This window comes from Echeneis naucrates, chromosome 3 (genome assembly GCF_900963305.1).
Source record: "Echeneis naucrates chromosome 3, fEcheNa1.1, whole genome shotgun sequence".
Classification (NCBI taxonomy): domain Eukaryota; kingdom Metazoa; phylum Chordata; class Actinopteri; order Carangiformes; family Echeneidae; genus Echeneis; species Echeneis naucrates.
Genome location: NC_042513.1, coordinates 14,727,807 through 14,745,924, shown reverse-complemented (window position 1 = coordinate 14,745,924; position 18,118 = coordinate 14,727,807). Strand labels below are relative to the sequence as shown.

Below are 18,118 nucleotides of genomic sequence, written 5' to 3'. Positions count from 1 at the left end.
CATTGTGCTCATTGTTCCTGCTCTGTTATAGGATGTAAAGTGTTGCCATAGAAGTGGCAACTATGGATTAATTGACACTCAACACAAGTTGACTGTGATGAATTTTATTTATTCCACGATTGGAATAATTTAACTGTGCATTACCATTAAATTTTTTGTATGTTGTTCATTAACCAGTCACCGAGGCTTTCACGCTCTCTCTGCAACAAGGTTGTTCGAGGCCCAAAGTAGTTCTCTTTGACTTTTTACCACAACTCCAGTTGAACTGTATTTTTTTTTTTTTTTTATAATTCCAGGAGACAAAAACATGCAAGGAAATATTATGCGAGAAAGGTGAAACTAATGTTGCTATTTCTTTTTCTTTTCCTTCATTTATGCCTAATGATTTACAAAAATGAACTGGTTTTAATATTGATTGATTGAAGAGGGATGTCCAATTCGTAGTGCAATAAGACTATTTGATTCTTAGCTCACTTTTTTCTAGAAACATTTTAAGAGTTTCAAGCAGATTTTCGTGATTTCGCAGGACTTGAATCAAAATGATTTTGGCTCGGGACAATGGTGACATGAAACGTTCCGATAAAATAAGATGTACTTTTAATGATTACTCCGTAGAGGAATTTAAGCTGACACAGAAGCACAAAAGGAAGGCATTTTAGTAAATAGGATAAAAACTAGAAAAGAACTGAAAATAAAAAAGCTAAGAACTGTTAAATTGTCATGTTATGACTGCGCGCTAATTTTCTTTGGTTTTTACATATAAATGTTTTTTTCACAAATTAAACTGAACACATCTTCCATTCCCACTTCCGTCACTTACATCTTGGACACATGGACCAATGTCCATCAGCTAATTAAAAAATTGTGTCCTCTGACAAATTTTTTGTAGTCTGAAGGTGAGCTGCCTGTAGAATCTAAAATCAGAACACACTGGGGGGAACAACAACAAGTTCACACTGTGTTAAGACTCACAATAAGCTACTGGAGTCTCTTTAAGGAGTCTCAACAGTTCCTGCTCCACTTCGCAGAAGGAACAAGAAAGTGTCACATGACTGCTGATAACATTCAGTACATTCAGTACAGCAGTTTAAAGAGTCTCCATCATTTCACAGCAGATGTTTTGGATTTGATAACTGCTCTGACAGCCCTAACTGGGAGGTGACCAGACATTTAGTGCCACAGCGACTCTTCAGTCTTGACTGATTTAGACTTGATTTACTCTTCAATGAGGATTCATCATCAGGAATTGTGAGCTGCTTGTGACTGACATTGAATTTGGGCCCCAGAGACTCTGGATGACCGGCCAGTCGATAGCTGCTGCTTGAGAATAGTTTGAGCAGCTCTAGATGTTCCTGTCAGCTCTGATCAGTGTGATGGAGCAGAACGCTGAAGAACAAGGCAGCAATGTGTCACAAAGGTTACTGCAGTATCGGAAAGACCAATATCTGTCTTTGCTGGCTCTCAGTGTGAGAGACCATCCGGGTGGGAGTCTGTAGTGAAGCCAGCAGCTCTGTGATGTTGCTCTGCTCATTATGAACAGGAAGTCTCTGGGAGATGGACAAAACCAGAACTCCCAAATCAAGCAGTTGAGCCAGTTTAATTTATTCTCACCTGCCCATTTTCTACTGCTTGTCTGTTTTTTGGTCACGTGGGTGCTGGAGCCAATTCCAGCTCACACTGGGTGAGGGTGGGGTCACCCTGGACAGATCACCAGTTCATCACAGGGCCAACACACAGAGACAGACAGAGACCAACAACCACTCACACTCACATTCAGACCTACAGACAGTTTAGAGTCACCAGTTTCATCTAACCCTCTGACATTTTCCTTTCATGATGAATAATTCTGATAATTAGCCAGAGGGGAGTGCCAATGTTTTCACTGCTGTGTGCAGGATGTTTGTTCATCTTTGATCTATGTGAATACCTTTGAATGTTGGCGACAATATTAAATATGATATTTATTAACAATAATTTTGCTTAAGTTGGTTGATGTGTGTTTTTTCCATGATCTCTGTAGCCTGAGTAGAAAGTGAAGTACAGCTGAATCTTTCTTGCTCTCTCTCACACACACACAGTGGGGATTACTGGTGTTTGTCTGTACACATTTGTACCTATGTGTGAGTGTGTGAAAGCCTGCGGCATGTTAGACGACGGGGGCGCCTCTCAGAGCTCACTCAATTTTAGTTTTGGCCAGGGAAATTATTTGAACGTGCTGAGCTGGAGGATGAGTCCCAGCTCCGCTGAGCGATGAGTCACCTCTGTCAAATAAACAATAAAGGCAAAGAGAGAGAGCGAGGCCGACAAATGGGAAAGAGGGAGAAGTGATATGTTTATGTGGAACAACCTTTCACTTGGTGTCACCAAGAACTTCCATGATGAGGCTGGAGTTGATATTTTGATTTCTTTGTTTGTCAGCACTTGCAGAGCTCTCACCTCCTCTCCATTTCTGAAGGGTGTCCTTCAGTGTCCTTGAGAAAGCTTCGCTTACTATAGAACATGAAAATGTCTCATCTTTTGTATCATTTCAATGAACATACTTCCCAAACCGTCAACCTATTTCCTGTCTCTTCATTGGATTTCCTTCAGGAAGTGATCTTTTATTAGACAATATAAACGAGGACATTAAGTAAACTTTGTGTCTGCGCTCCAGTGAGACCCACTAAAAAATGAGAAACTTCACTGTAGGTGTAATAAAATAAAAAATAAAAACTGTCACACTGATTGAGAGTTATGTCAACACGCTGACATGGTATCTGTTTGTGGCTGCTATTCCTGACAGTGAGTCACCATCCTGTCTTTAAAGTGCAGGTGTCATACTGTGAGTGTGTGGTGCCTCAGCTGAAACCGAGCAGAAGATATTTTTGGAGAGAAAATGACTAAATAAGTTTAATAAAATTGCACTTACTGTAATTTTTTTCTTTGCTTCTTAATGGCAGAGGGACATATGAATTCACATTTTGTTTCACTGAATTTAATTACAGCTACAGTAACACAGTTCAGCACAAAACGTGGTTTTGCATTTTTGCATTAAATGTGTTGATTTAAGTGTCATTGATAGTGAGACGTTTCTCACAATGTACTTTTTTGGAAACACGCAAAGAGAAAATGACTAAGTGACTAAGAAAATGAATACGTTTAATAGACTTTACTGTAAATACAGTATAAAGACTTATTTTAACCTACCAGTCATCTTTGTTTTCTCAGACTTGATGAACTGATGGAGCTGGATGTCCATCTACAACAGACTGAAAAATCTGATGTGAAGTATTTACACAATCACGTTTTAAAAAAACTCCTGATCCAAGCTCTACTGCTCTAAGATGGTTTAATGTGCTACCTCTTTTTGACGGAAATAAATCATCACACATTTGCTTTAATTGAGTTTATTGAAGAAAAAACATCTCACCTAACTGCAGAGATGAAAATGAAATCATTTATAGTAATCCAATCAGCAAAATTAAACTTGTCCACTCTGTACCTGAAAGCGAATTTATGATTTAAAAGAAACAAATCTTAAAAACTAATATAAAAGAAATAGAAAGCTAGTCCACATTAAAAGAATGAAACATTTCCCTCAGTGTTTCAGATGAGCTGCAACAAGTTCCTCGACTGAACTTTGAGAATATGTTGAGGCTGAATGCTCAGAGAAGCTCACTCATAAGTCTGGCAGAATCTCAGGTCTCTGTATCACAGATGCACCACATTTCAGTTATTTTTAGACAGTATTTAGGAAGTGCAACAAATCTGGACCTTTGATGAAATCAGGATTTTAGCGTTGAAACACTTGGAGGCTGATATGTTCCATCTTTCATTGTTCAAGTTTTCTCTGGGAAAAAGACACAAACAAGTACCTGATTAAAAGATTGCAATCTTAGATTTAAAATATTTTTTGTATTTCCTGTGTGCTTACATTTGTCATCAACATATTTTAGCAGCAAAAAGTGTTTATTAGGAACTCACAGCATTGGTAGAGTTTGTTAACACGGGCGATGTCGTTCGCGGTCATGGATGTGGATTGTCCAAAATCACGGTTGGGATCCCTCTTTGCGAGGATGGTTGGCTTCCCATTTTTGGAGAAGGCAAATCTTGAAGAAAAACAAAAACAGACCGTTGATGTTATATTGTGCGAAACTCAAAAACACTCAGACACACAGACTCATTATTCAATTAAAGCATTTCTGCAACTAATGTTGACCTGAATAGCTTAATTTTTTTTTATGTATTTCAATGACAGCATGAGCTCCTGACACAATAACTTAAAATCAGTTTGGAGAATTCTGTTACAACTTTTAGCAAATGATTATTCTTGCTTTCAGACAAACAAGTAAACTAAAAAAAATTTGAGTTCACACAGGTAATGAAATAATCTGTTGTATCTTTCTATAATAAATATATATGCACATAAAAAGCTGCTTGTACTCACTTGCTGTAATGCATGACAGAGTCGAAGTCATATGGAGTTCCAAGGTTGTTAGTCTTCACCTTGTTAAAGTTGTGTTCCCTTCCTGCACAGACAGTGAGAACAATTGAAATACAAGCCAGCTAATTATTTATTTTATGCATGTTAGCATGTGAATGTAAATTCTCCCACTGTACCCATCCCTCACTGAGCTGCTGATACGGGTCTAGACTCTTTTTACTCTGTTTTTGTTCTAATTGTTCATACAGCTCACCTCCTACAACACAGCTTGGTTGGAAAGACAATGTAAATGTATCTGTATGCCTACATATTTTTGTCTTTGTCACTATGTGTCTGTGAGTCACACAGTAGCCACACCTTAATTCCCAGCAGCTGCTAATTCTAAGAATGACTATATGACAATAGCAAACTTTACAAATAACTCTCTTAACTCTGAAATTTGTGTCAGAATTAAATCCTCCACTGTTCTCAACACAATCCCAGAACTGTGAAGTAAAGGTTTGTGTGTGAGCTGACCTTCCTGAATATTCTCGGTGAGGATGCGGACGTGGTTGTCCCTGTCAGAGCGGACCTGCTCATGGTGGAAACCCAGAGCGTGGAGGACCTCGTGCTGCACTGTGTCAGTGAACAAACAACCATTTCTCCTCAGGGAGACCTGTTGTCTTCCACCCTGACGGCCCAGGTAGGACCAGCACCTGATTAACACACACAGATGTAAAAAGAAAACTGTTACATTTCCAGTCTCTTGTGTTCTTGAGTCAATGGTTGATCTTTTCTGTGAGTCAATACTGACTTCAGCTCAGAGAGAAAGAAAACACAGAAACAAAAGCTGTGAAGCTGGAAGGCACTGTGCACCACAAAGCTAGATGGCAGCAAATCATTACCTTTGTGTGTGTGTGTGTGTGTGTGTGTGTGTTCCTACCCAGATCCAGAGAAGAAGTAGAGATAATCCCTATCCTGCTCCGTTTTCCACATAAAGCGAATGCAGGTTGACTGGTGGAAGCTCACCAGGGTTCTGGTGATGACGTTTTGCTCATTTGTAGCTGCAGAGACAAAGCAGAAGCTGCTTGGATGGTTTTGTCCAAAGAGGCTACTAAAGAATCACTGTGACATTGTCACTGTTAAGTGTTGAGTTAAATTGAGTAGACGTTAAAACTGAATGTGTAATTATTTAAACAGTGGAGCAGAAAATACACACTGATATTGAAGTACATCATTTCTCTGCTGGAACATTGTTGTTGTTTTGTTTGCTCCTTTTCACTACAAATGCTGCTAACGGGTTGACTCAGTTCTAAAGGTCAAAGAGCTACTTACAGTACGAGCTGGAGATACTGACGGGAATCCAAACGTAGCGTCCTGTTTTAGGCCACTTGCAGCCTGTGGCTGTGCAGGGGACTGCGTTCCTCTTCAAATTTGGCACAATGTCACCGTAGGTCAGGCGTGTTGCTGCAGAACCAGAAACAGACATCACTTGGATTATTTTGTATTTACATACTCAATTTTTCTACAAAAACTAACAAGCAACAGTTGTTTTCAATTTGATTAGTTATTTAAAGTTTGTCAATGACAAGAAAATTGTGAAAATGGCCATTCTGACACCTTCACAGAGCTAAAAATCTTCTTTCACATTTTCCTGAATAAATCTGATCAATTATCTATCTTTACAAAGTCTCACTATATTTTCATATATTTTCATTATAGCCATAGAAGTCACTTACATACGCCTTCATTGACTTTTTCAATGACTTCAGAGACGGACATAGATAAGTCTGGGAAAAACAGACGACATCAGAGATAAGGAGCAGAACTTTCATGTGAATTATCTACGTTGGGGATTTTCATATCTGGGAATTTCTCCATTATTCTGCTCACCTCTTTCACCGAGGTCATCAGTCAGACCCTGCATGACATAAAATTGCAAGTCATTATTTTTTCTTCATATCTAATCACAAGGAAGGCCAATAAAGTCCTTTCAAAATTCAATACATGGTCAGTTTTCTTTGTCAAGCAGACATCATGAAGATGCCTGGACCTCGCGTGGTAAAATTGAATGTTAACTCACTGGAGGTACAGCCGTCAATGAGAAGAAGAGCAGGAAGAGGAAAACCGGAGTCATGATGATGATCCTCTGTAGTTCTGAAAATACAGGAGAATGTCAAAAGTGTTGGTCCACTGAGGATTTTAGTGCGTGCTAAATCAGACGGATTAGAGTAGAAGAAAGTTGAGTCAGTTGAGCTTACCTGTTAGCCCAGGAGGAGGTGATGAATGCAGCAGCTGCTCAGCTCATCACTCCTTATATGCAGCTCTCACAGGGTGGAGGAATTTTTTTAGCCCCATCTGTCAGTCACTGTCAGAAAAAGTCTGCCCACAATGCTTTACAGTAAAGAGATCATTCCTCAGCGCATTGGCACATTGAGCACATTGCTCCTACGCAAAGCAGGTTGTTTATTGACAGATCAATGCTTCTGAACAAAGTCCTCAATGTCAAATGACGTCTTGTCCAGTTTGACGAAGAAGTTTTTGGTCTGAGAACCAGGAAACACTTTTTAATTTTTAAAGCTTCTCATAAAAGGGGACAAAAGCAAGTATTGAGGGATCATGCCTGTCTATACTACCTGTATAGACCTGTGGATGGAAAACATTTGAACAAAAACTAGCAGTTAAAATAGAAACTTTTGAACAAGGATGGCTTCTTTTCTCCTTCATAGACACATCTGATTGCTTTTATTATTGTTGTTTTATAATATTTTTTGATTTATTCCAGCCAAACTACATCAAGGTCCAAAACTGAAAGATCAAAATCAGGGAAAAGCTAAATTTGCAAACACCAAATATCAATATCTATGCAGAATAATAACAAAAATTATGATTTTTAATCATGCAATTGGAAAAAAGACTATTTTACTAATTGCCAATCATCATCTTGAGGAATTGAGCTTATTTCAGTCAGTCTAGTTAAAACTCTGAGTTTGCTACTCCTGTACTGAGGGAATTTCTGAGTTTTCTGCTTCAGAAAGGTCGCTAACTTGAACTCTGAGTTGTTTATTATGCTAAATGACTCTGAATCTAACCTGGTTTTCTCCAAGAGACCTATTTATCCTGTCTCCTCCTCCTTACAGAACCAGAAACACTGCTTCATTTCCTCATTCTTTTAGCCCCATCATAAGATCATATCAAATTATTTGGAAGGAAATTCGTAGGTAAAGATGAGATGATCAGCACATCACTCATCCACCTAGTAGGTTGTTTATTGACAAAAGAATGCTTATGAAGAGATGAATTGATTTCAAATGAAATTTTGTCAGTTTGACAAAGAAGGCTTTTGTCTGATAACAAGGAAATACATCCATCCATCTTCATCTGCATATCTGGTGTCGGGTCACGGGCAAGGAAATAAATGTTATTTTTAAAACCTTCTCAAAAATTAAGAAAATCAAGTATTGAGCACGTCTGTCTATACCACCTGTATAAAATTGTGAATCGGAAACATGTGAACATGAAGTAACAGTTGAGATCACACCTTCAACCTTATCTGTTTCAGGGTTGCATTTGGGTTACCCTGTACAGGTCACCAGAGACAGACAGAGACAAACAATCACTCACACTCACACTCAGACCGACGGACAATTTAGAGTCATGTTTTGGACGGTGGGAGGAAACCCAGGCAGGCACAGGGAGAACATGAAAACTCCACATGGAAAGGCCCCAGGCCGGGAACTGAACCCGCGGCCTTCTTAGATAAAATCATTTGCAAAATAAAATATTAACTTTTGCACATGGCTTCTTTTCTCTTTCATAGACACATCTGATTGCTTTCATTCTTGCTGTTTTATAATATTTTAGATTTCTTGCCAACCAAACTACATCAAGGTCCAAAACTTGGAATCATGAAAAAGCTGAATTTGCAAACACCAGATGTCAATATTTACATTTGACTACAGGAAAATTTCTGATTTTTAATCCTATAATTGGAAAAAAGAAAAAATGTAACTAATTGCTAATCACCATCTTATTCTTGAAGCATTGAGCTCATTTCATTGAGTCTAGTTAAAACTCAGAGTTTTCTGTTTCAGAAACGACGATAACTGAAACTTTGAATTGTCTTTTTTTTCTAACCAGTGGCGGCTGGTTAGTTCAGGGCAACAGAGCACCGCGCCCATCAAATCAAGAGATGAAAATCAAAAGAAAAAACATGCTGTAAGATGCAAATAATTATTCAAAGATGGCGTTATTTCAGTCTGTGGGTGACTATCAATAGTAATAAAATTTTTAAATTTTATTTGGGTCTAAAATGGTTTTTATTGTATTTACTTCCTGAAGTGAAGGACACCAGTAAAACAGAACCCAGATCGTTTTGATAAGCATGTGATTGAATTAGATTGATTGATTTTAATTAGATTCTTCAGGAGACGCATCTGTGTGCGTCCTGTATGCGTCCAAGAAACATCAGCAGCAAATCAGCGATCAGTATCGTGTTGTGTTTGTTTGTTGTTGTTTCTTTTATCTAATGTGATTTGACAGTTCATTCCCAGATTTGTATTTGTATTCCAGGTGGAACAATGCAAATGTTCATGGTTTTCTTCATTCTAATGTGTAAAACAAACTGAACCAACAAACAGGAGAAAAAAAAAAACAATACTGTTCACTACAGCATAACTGAACTGCTTCACTAAAAATTATGGCCAATGAACCATTGTTGGATGCTCACATTTTTCAAAATAAAAGGACCAAAATATTATTTTCTACCTTTTTTTCCCCCATTGTACCAAGCTCATCCCGAACCGTGACTTCTGTGTACCATGACACCCCGATGTATGCCAAGGTAAATTGCGCCCCCTCAAATATTTCTAGCACCAGCCGCCACTGATGCTAACTGACCCTGAACCTAACCTGGTTTTCTCTGAGAGACCTGTTTCTCCTGACTCTTCCTAACAGAACCAGAAATGCTGCTTAATTTCCTCATTCTTTCACTCAATCCATGTCACGTGCACTTTAAACTGTCTGTCTGACTGAAAATTCATGTTGGTTTGTTCTAGAGGCCTGTAGATATACTCTCTAGACATTTATATAGACGATCCTCGTCTCTTTCCTGAACATACTACATGTCACACTGTATATTTCATGAGGAGATAACAATCAGTTATGTAGAGTGCTACATACTAAGTACTAAGATGTTACCTCTTGAGGCAAAAAGCCTGGAGGCCTTGGCTGGAGGATACAAGCCCAAAAAGAAGTTTGTCCCAGTTAAAAGTGATGTCAGGCCCAAAATAAATGCTAGGGATTGGCTTCCTAGGAAGGACACATGCTCCAGAAGGTAGAAGAACCTGGATGGTAGTCCTGCTGAGCAGGCATTATGAAATACCTAATGAGCCGAATGAGTTTGAGATTGATATCTTCCACTGAAAATCATTGTGTTTATTCAGGTATCTTCTGAAAGGCAGCGGTTGGTTTCCCTGTCCTATTTTTGTTTTATGTATGTGATATTCAGTATTTTAATTTCCTGTAGTCCTCTATAGAGTCTAGAGATGACTTTAAGCATAGAATCTTCCCTGTAAGCACTAATGAACACTTTTAATAAACTGTTTTCAAAAGCCTTTCGGCTTCTTAACATACAGCTCTTTAGTTGGTGGCGCACCTGAAGAAATCTGAAAAAGTCACTATTATTGAGACCATGTAGTCTTTTCAACATTTCAAAGCTCTTCAGTGTTGCCTGGTTGAAAAAGGTGCAATATGAGGAGAGACCACGGGTAACCCATCCCCTACAGCTGGCATCCATCCACAGAATCATAGCAGCACCATTTCCGGATCGTTACCTCTTCTAACATATTGTTTCTAGTCATAGCATTTGAATCCTGCTAAGAATGTTGTGTTTATCATTCATTTCAGAGAGGGTCTGTAATAGATGTAGCATCCTTGGCAAGATGTTCATTTTTGCTGATTCAATTTGAGATTCAAAACGTAAAACTGGATTAAGCTATCATCTCTTTCTATCTTCCTTTAATTTCTGATTTAATGCATCAAAACCTAAGTTGTACAAGTTTGATAAACCTGCTTCTTTAAATTCGTATATTTTTCGGATGACTCATGTCTCCTCACTGATTCTTTAATAGATAGCTTTCCTCTCACGTCCATGTGTGATGTATAGAAGTTTATTTCACAAGTACTGAAATGTGTGTTTCTCTCATGTCAATCAAAACACAACTGTCAAAATATGTTGACAGTCGGTTAAACGAATTGTACGCTAAATTTCTTGTCAAAATTGTCAATTGTCAAAACAGTTGTGAAGTCTTTGGGTATCATATGACGGTAGAAGCCGCTACAGTTATGCTTCTATTCATCGACTCCATTTAAAGGCTCATATGGACTCTGGGGCAGAAGAGTGAGGCCAACCTTCATTCATAAAACAGTTTAAGGCTTAGTGACCATCAGGGAGCGACTCTGCTGCTTGAACAAAGGAGTCACTTTGTATTGAAGTCGATGTGAAAAGAACCTAACTTCCCAATTTATTAGCTCAGTAAATGTTTTCCTCATGAGTTTGTGGTCTGTCTTTAATTTGACATTTTCCTTATTACAACATGATGTTAATCTTTATATGATGGTCCCATTTATTGGAAAATAGAGGCGATACATTTTGGTGTGGCTACCGTGTGATTGACAGACTGTACCAAAAATGGTGTAGTTGGTCCTGAGGAAAAAAAGTAAAAATAATAAAAAAAACTAGTGGGTCATTTGGATCTTTTCTATTCTGTTGTATTTTGGTTTGTTCTGGTCAACGCACCTGGTAGATTGTGATGAAACTGAAGTCTGTGTCCTAATGTGTGGCACCAATGTTCGAGTGGATCCACGTGATGAGAGCTGCAGCTCACAGCACAAACTGATCACAACAGGTGTTTGATGGCCGAGCAGCTCGCTCTCCATCACATCCTGCCTTCCACTCAAAATTCATGTGTGGTGATGTGTGTGTGTGTGTGTCTGTGTTGTGGTTGACTGTGCTGCCATAGAAGTGAGAACTATTGAGTGGAGCTTATTCTGTGTGAGAGGTTGTGCTGCAGGTGGATCTGTCTTCAGCAGTGTCAGATGGAGGTAATGAGAGAGTGTTTCTCCCCTATGAGGCCCTTTAAGACCTGGGTGGGGGGTGGGGTTAGGATCAAAGTGTCCTATATACAGTATTTATACAGCGTCAATTTAAAGACAAACTCACTTAACACACTGAGACCTGCTCCCTAAAGAGAGAAAACCATTAAAGCCAAATCAAGCAGACACCATCAGCTGCTCCATCATTTCAGTGTCCACTGAGTTTGCTGTTAATCCGAACTGATCAGGCTGAACACCAGAAACTTTATTCGACTTTAATTCCTTTGCACTAACAAACTTAACTAATTAACTTAGCTAATAAAAACTTTGTGTTTCCAACAAATTTGTGGAGTCTGAAGTTGAGCTGCTTCAGTTTGGAGATTCTAAAATCAGAACACACTGTGAGGAAACCTCGCTGAGAAAAGACACAAAGACCAATATCTGCTGGGAGGAACGGGACCAGAATGAGGTGTAGTCAACATCAGGAGCTGCTGCTGACGGTGTGTGAAAATATAATGACCTCCTTAGTGACATTTGAGTAATTGAAACAAAAAGCACCTGAACAACAGTGTCTCTCTCTCTGCAGCCTCATATTTTATCGACTTCCTCGATCTTCCTTCGATATAAAACCCACAGCTGAACACAACGAGATCACATTGTGTTAAGACTCACAATAAGCTACTGGAATCTGTTTAAGGAGTCTCAACAGTTCCTGCTCCACTTAACAAAAATACTTCCTGGAATAAGAAAGTGTCACATGACTGCTGATAACATTCAGTACAGCAGTTTAAAGAGTCTCCATCATTTCACAGCAGATGTTTTGGATTTGATAACTGCTCTGACAGCCCTAACTGGGAGGTGACCAGACATTTAGTGCCACAGCGACTCTTCAGTCTTGACTGATTTAGACTTGATTTACTCTTCAATGAGGATTCATCATCAGGAATTGTGAGCTGCTTGTGACTGACATTGAATTTGGGCCCCAGAGACTCTGGATGACCGGCCAGTCGATAGCTGCTGCTTGAGAATAGTTTGAGCAGCTCTAGATGTTCCTGTCAGCTCTGATCAGTGTGATGGAGCAGAACGCTGAAGAACAAGGCAGCAATGTGTCACAAAGGTTACTGCAGTATCGGAAAGACCAATATCTGTCTTTGCTGGCTCTCAGTGTGAGAGACCATCCAGTTGGTGGACAAAAAATTTGCTCTGAAGTTAAGCAGTCAAGCTCATTTTATTTAACTCCCCCATATTTTCCTGTCGGGGCAAAACGGCGGCATATTTGTCAGCACTGTTGCCCCACAACAAGAGGGTCACGGGTTAGTGTTTCTGTGTGGAGTTTGCATGTTCTCCCCGTGCCTGCCTGGGTTTCCTCTGGGTGCTCTGGTTTCCTGACAAGGCAAGGTAATTCTAATAACTGGCCAGAAGGGGATGCCAATGTTTTTACTGCTGTGTGCAGGATTTACACACAGCAGCGTATGAGCAAACTATGAGTGAATACCCCTTAATGTTGGTGACATTATATACAGCATGATCTGGGAGTAATTCCTTAGTTTTACTGGCTCATCAGATGTCAACAAACAACCCAGAATGTGAACTAATAAATAGTAATTTACCATCCTGAGAAGTTATCCTTGCAAAAATCCCTACATCAGCTGTTTCAGCACCCAGCTGTCCCTGCACATGTATTACGAACTTCAAACAACATGTAAATTGAATGAATCAATGAAACATTGTCAGGAAATTAATACAGGAGTGGCTCTGCATTTCCTTGTCTCCAGCATGTCTCATCAGCTGGTGTGGGTGGGACTTGTTAACTTTCGCCTCAGCTCTGTGCACATTACGATGTGACTCTGGTTATTTACACTTTTGCCGGGGTCAGGCTTCAACGGATGGATGGATGGAAACATGAAAAAATCAGTTGTCCACAAAATGTTCTAAGCCGCTAACAGAGCTAAAGACGCTTCACCAAGCCACGGCCCTATAAGAAGCCATTACCACACCTTTCAAGCTTCCATTATGACACTGCACGTGATTAGTTTACAATGGTGGTAAAGTGGAGGCAGAAATATTAATTCTGTTTATGATGATTTATTGAGTTCCTAATCCAGATAATGCTAAATCAGATGACAGCAGGTAACAGCTACCAAAGGGATATCAGCTTAGCCCTAAACTTAACCCTAACCTTATTTACTGATGGCATAGATATCATTGATTGCTTAGACGTGTACTAATTTGGACAGATCTGTGTTGGCTCTGTAGTATAGATTTGTTTTTAAGTGAATGGGTTGGTGCAACAGATGAGGAGTGTTTCTCCTCATTTGTTTACAGAAACAAATTTCCAGTTTGTAGATATTCATTATCACTCGCAGCCACTGGTAAGAAGTTGGACTGTCAGGCATATTGTCCCCAGGGACCGTGGATCGTTAAATGTTTAGGGACACATTGTCTCACAAGGGACAAAACAGGCTCGCCTGTTTACATCTGACTGTGTTTATTTCCATCGAATGGGAGTGCATTTAAAGGACAGCTACAGCTAGAGATCTGAGCTTTGTGCTTTCTATCTCAGGGCCCTTTTTAATGTCAGACTGAGTTGTCGCATCGCTACTATTCATTTCCAAAAAGGATGGAATTGCAGTATAACTGGATGTAACGATGCTTTTCAGCAGAACACTTCATGTTTACATCTCATGTTTCTGTCATACCATAGAAAATTACTTTTAAATGAGTGTTAGATATCTTCAGGAAGAAGATGTGACTTCTGAAAATACACAGTCCCGTGGCGTGGAAAAGACATTTAAATAGTCAATCTAGGTGGGTCATTGGAGACAGCAGGTATCAACGGCTCTTAATTTTCCTTCTGCCTTATCATGCTGCTGCAATTTCCTGCTCCAGAGGGAGCAAATTGTTGCAGAAGGTGTCATAGCAAATGCTACGAGCTATTAACGATCTGCCAGTTTGTTTATTTCTGGAGAAAAATTGAGCTATTAGTGACTGTCCTATATTATCAAACATAATTAACACATTTGCAATTTAGAGGAAAATAGCCCATAAAGCAGGGGATGGATTAGGCTGTGGCTACTGTGTGATTCACATGCAGCAACCTGCCTGGATTCAGAATCTCTTGGTTTCTTCTGAGGGTTGATACTTGGTCCACTCAGGTTCATGTCCTGGTCTGAATCATTGATCCGTGTTGGGATATTAGATCGTGTTACAGCCCCTCTCTCAAAAATGGAACTGTAACAGCACAAAATGCAGAATCATCAATAAGATTATGTACAATATACATGTACACCTGTTGGGGTTCACTGATGACTGTAATGCCCATTGGCCAGAGCGTTAGTATGGATGCTTTTTGTCTATATATGAGCCCACTAGTGATCTGTCCAGGGTGAACCCCTGCCTTCTGCCAATGTCAGCTGGATCTGCTCCTTCCCCTGACTATCGATAAAGGCGAACAGGAGACTGTGGATGTAGTCTCAGTTGGCTCGATCTTTGGCATCGAGGACTGATGTAACTCTGTGAAGCCAGCCCTAAAGGCCCCCCCGTTTTAAATTATTCTACATGTCATTATCCTTTATTAAGAGCTTTTTCCAGGCGTTTAACAGCAGGGAGCCTGAAAAATGCTCCAGGTCACAAAAGCCTCTCGTCACCCACATTTTTGTTGACACCGCGTCATCTCCTAACCTCTGTGACTTGAGCACTTCTCCCGTCCATGCGAGGAGATATGAGTTGTCGCCATTACCTTCCTCCACCATTACAGCCTGATCATCCAAGGAGAAACAACACAACACAAGCTGGCAGGGGACCTTGGGGAGACACCAGCATCCAGCCTTTGAAAAAAAGAAAATCACTCAGAGATGAAAAGGGAGAGGGGCAGAGAGATGAGATGAGTGAAGGTGTGAGATAAGAGGACAGAAGGGGGGGACGACAAAGGAGAGGAGAAGTTGAAGGAGGAGGAGAGGTGTGCGGGTGATGGCGAAGCAGAGAAATTGCATTTTGATAGAGGTAAATTGAATCTGCTCTGCGATAGAGGCCTCGGGGCAGAGAGGCAGATTGAGATGGTCATGTCAGCACTGAGAGATTACCACCATCTGTGTGTGTGTGTGTGTGTGTGTGTGTGTGTGTGTGTGTGTGGTTATTCACCTCAAAGATAGGTGGAGTTGTTCGCACAGTGGGAACATAAATATCCTCATGTGACATTTGAAGACAGTGATGGCAGGCAACCATCGCATCACACGCACACTCACGCACACCTTTTTATAAATGTGGGACAGCGAGAGCCGGCAGAGCGTGATGGTGTCAAGGACATGTGGGTGAACTTTCTGGATTTCCAGATGAAACTCCACCAACTTGTCCTAACAGGATTATGGATGCCGGTGGGAAAATAGAAAGTCGCTCTGGAGAAATGGTGAAGCTCAGTCTCTGCATTCAGCCAAATCCTCAAATTCATCGTCATCAGAAACGGTGTGAAGGAAAAATTAAGTCCCTCCACGTGATCTGTTCTTCACTGAACAGGATGGAGCTTCATGCTGTAAACAGTATGTACTAAAGTCCATCCTCAGCTGACCAACAGACAATTAGTGACGTCTGCACCTGGACCTATGAAGGACCTCATGCCTCAGTGTGATATATTGGTAAAAACAGCAGAGCGTCTCTTCTGTAGGTGAATGTCAGGGCAGCTGGCTACCACACTGTGTTTACACACCACAACAGTTAGATAGGGCTGCAGTTCACGGGGGCCACACAGACGTGGGAAAACATTATAAGAGCAGATGAATCGCCTCTAACAGTTTTGTGTGGAGAACGATACATGCTTGAGTGACCCAAACACTGAGGAGATCTGCTGGCCGCATTAAGGAGTAGAGTACATTCTGATGATCAACCCGGCCCTAAAGAGGGAAAGAGTCACTGTAAATCAATACCGAGCTGTTCTGATTGATCACCTTGATCCTGTGATGAGGCATTTCTATCCCGATGTGGTCAAGAAGACGTCCTTGGGACGTGAGGGGGCACTGATGGTTTGGTAAGGATGAAAATGAGTGACTAATATCTTTCACAGTCACCAGATGGGCCTTTTGGAGCGACGTGGTGGACCACCTTGTCTGTCACCAGCACACCGCCTGAAGGAACAAAGGATGTTTTCTCATCCTCCAGAAGAGCTCAGAGATTTGGAGGAGCAACACCAAAGAGCAATGAAAGTTTTTCTGGCAGCTTGTGGTGAAACCACATCTTACTTTGGACAGACTTCGCATTACGCATGTATGTGTTCTCCTGTCTTCTCCGTCTGGCAGTGACTGCTGCCTGGCCTGGTTCTGCAGCCGACCCAGCCAAGGAGCTCCCGTCTCCCCTTCCTGGACTGCCCTGCCTGACACCAGCTCCTCAGCCTCTTGTTGTATGACCGTCTATATGAGTAAAGATTCTTTTCCCCCAATTCACATCCTTGTTTGAATCTACTCTGGAGCTTCTTTCGGGCCAACTAGTCAGAGAAGGCATTTAAAGACGTCGGCTTTCTCTGAAGTATTGGCAGAAAAATTAGTTTCACTGTTAAATTCAGACACACATTGATGTTATTGGTCAATCTCCCATTTTGAGTTTATCCATCAGGACACCCTTGTCCAAAGAGGGCACATCCGAGCCTACACCAACCACACTGATGTCAGCATCATCATCTCACTGTCGGATCAGAGATCTGGTTCCCTGTGACTTTTGTGTCATTGCACTACATGATTTGACTCATGAAATCAGAGCACGCAATGATCGACAACACAAATTCTTTCGAAGTAATTTGAAGTTGAGGAAACCATTTTCCCCATCCCGGCTTATCCATGTTACAGTGTCATCATTGTTAACATCGTCAACAACAACAACAGGCAGCATTTTGTTTTATTCTTCGGGGTTCTGTGACTGAGCCCACTGTGCAGCTATATTTAGTTTGCCAGCCTGCTCCAAAAAAACAGAGCTAATGATGAAACTAGGGCAGCCCACAGTGACAGAGCCCATCGCAACCTGAAGAAACACTTTCTAAAGCCCTTGATGTTAATAATAACAACAACACCACAAACCTGCGAAACTCATTCTCCAGCAACATATTCTGCTGTGCAGGGAAACTAAACACCAGAAAAATTCCTCCCCCGGCTGTTAGCACGCACCAGGTTGATCTAAAACCTGCCATTTTAAATGTATGAGATGGATTGAAGCAAATTAGTATGTGAGCTGCACCTCCCATATCTGTCTGTTTTGCAAAGGGAATAAAATAATGAGTTATATGAATCGAGACATGAATGTTTTTTACAAACTCACTAAGATTAAAAAAATGATATATGTATAGTAATCAAAAATGAAATGAAACAAATCTCTGCAGCAAATCAAAAGCAACCAAATCTGACTTCAAACATATTCAAATATCTGAAATATTCAGAAAGCAGCAGGCACAACTTCCCTCAGCAGTGGTTGAGTTGCAGTCAGAAGACAGCGAGCACTCGTGGTTTGCTGTGATGAATAATGAAACGGGAAATCAGGGTCCCTCTAATGAAATCAGCCAGTTACAGCGCTGCTATGAAGAAACACTCATCAAGTTATACGGATGCTCATAATCACATGTGGACATTTCCATAAAGGCCAACG

At 40.5% G+C, this 18,118-nt stretch overlaps 1 protein-coding gene across 1 annotated transcript; it reads right to left on the bottom strand.

Annotated features, from left to right (window-relative positions):
- Positions 1-3,370: 3,370 nt before the first annotated feature.
- LOC115040970 (high choriolytic enzyme 1-like) lies at positions 3,371-6,715 on the bottom strand. Its single transcript, XM_029498167.1, has 10 exons — positions 6,664-6,715; positions 6,486-6,559; positions 6,296-6,323; positions 6,142-6,192; positions 5,738-5,869; positions 5,346-5,466; positions 4,940-5,118; positions 4,427-4,508; positions 3,964-4,088; positions 3,371-3,829 (listed from the first exon to the last, which is right to left on the bottom strand). Coding segments are annotated over exons 2-10 (774 nt in total). The 5' UTR covers positions 6,540-6,559; positions 6,664-6,715; the 3' UTR covers positions 3,371-3,827.
- Between the last annotated feature and the right edge of the window lie 11,403 nt (positions 6,716-18,118).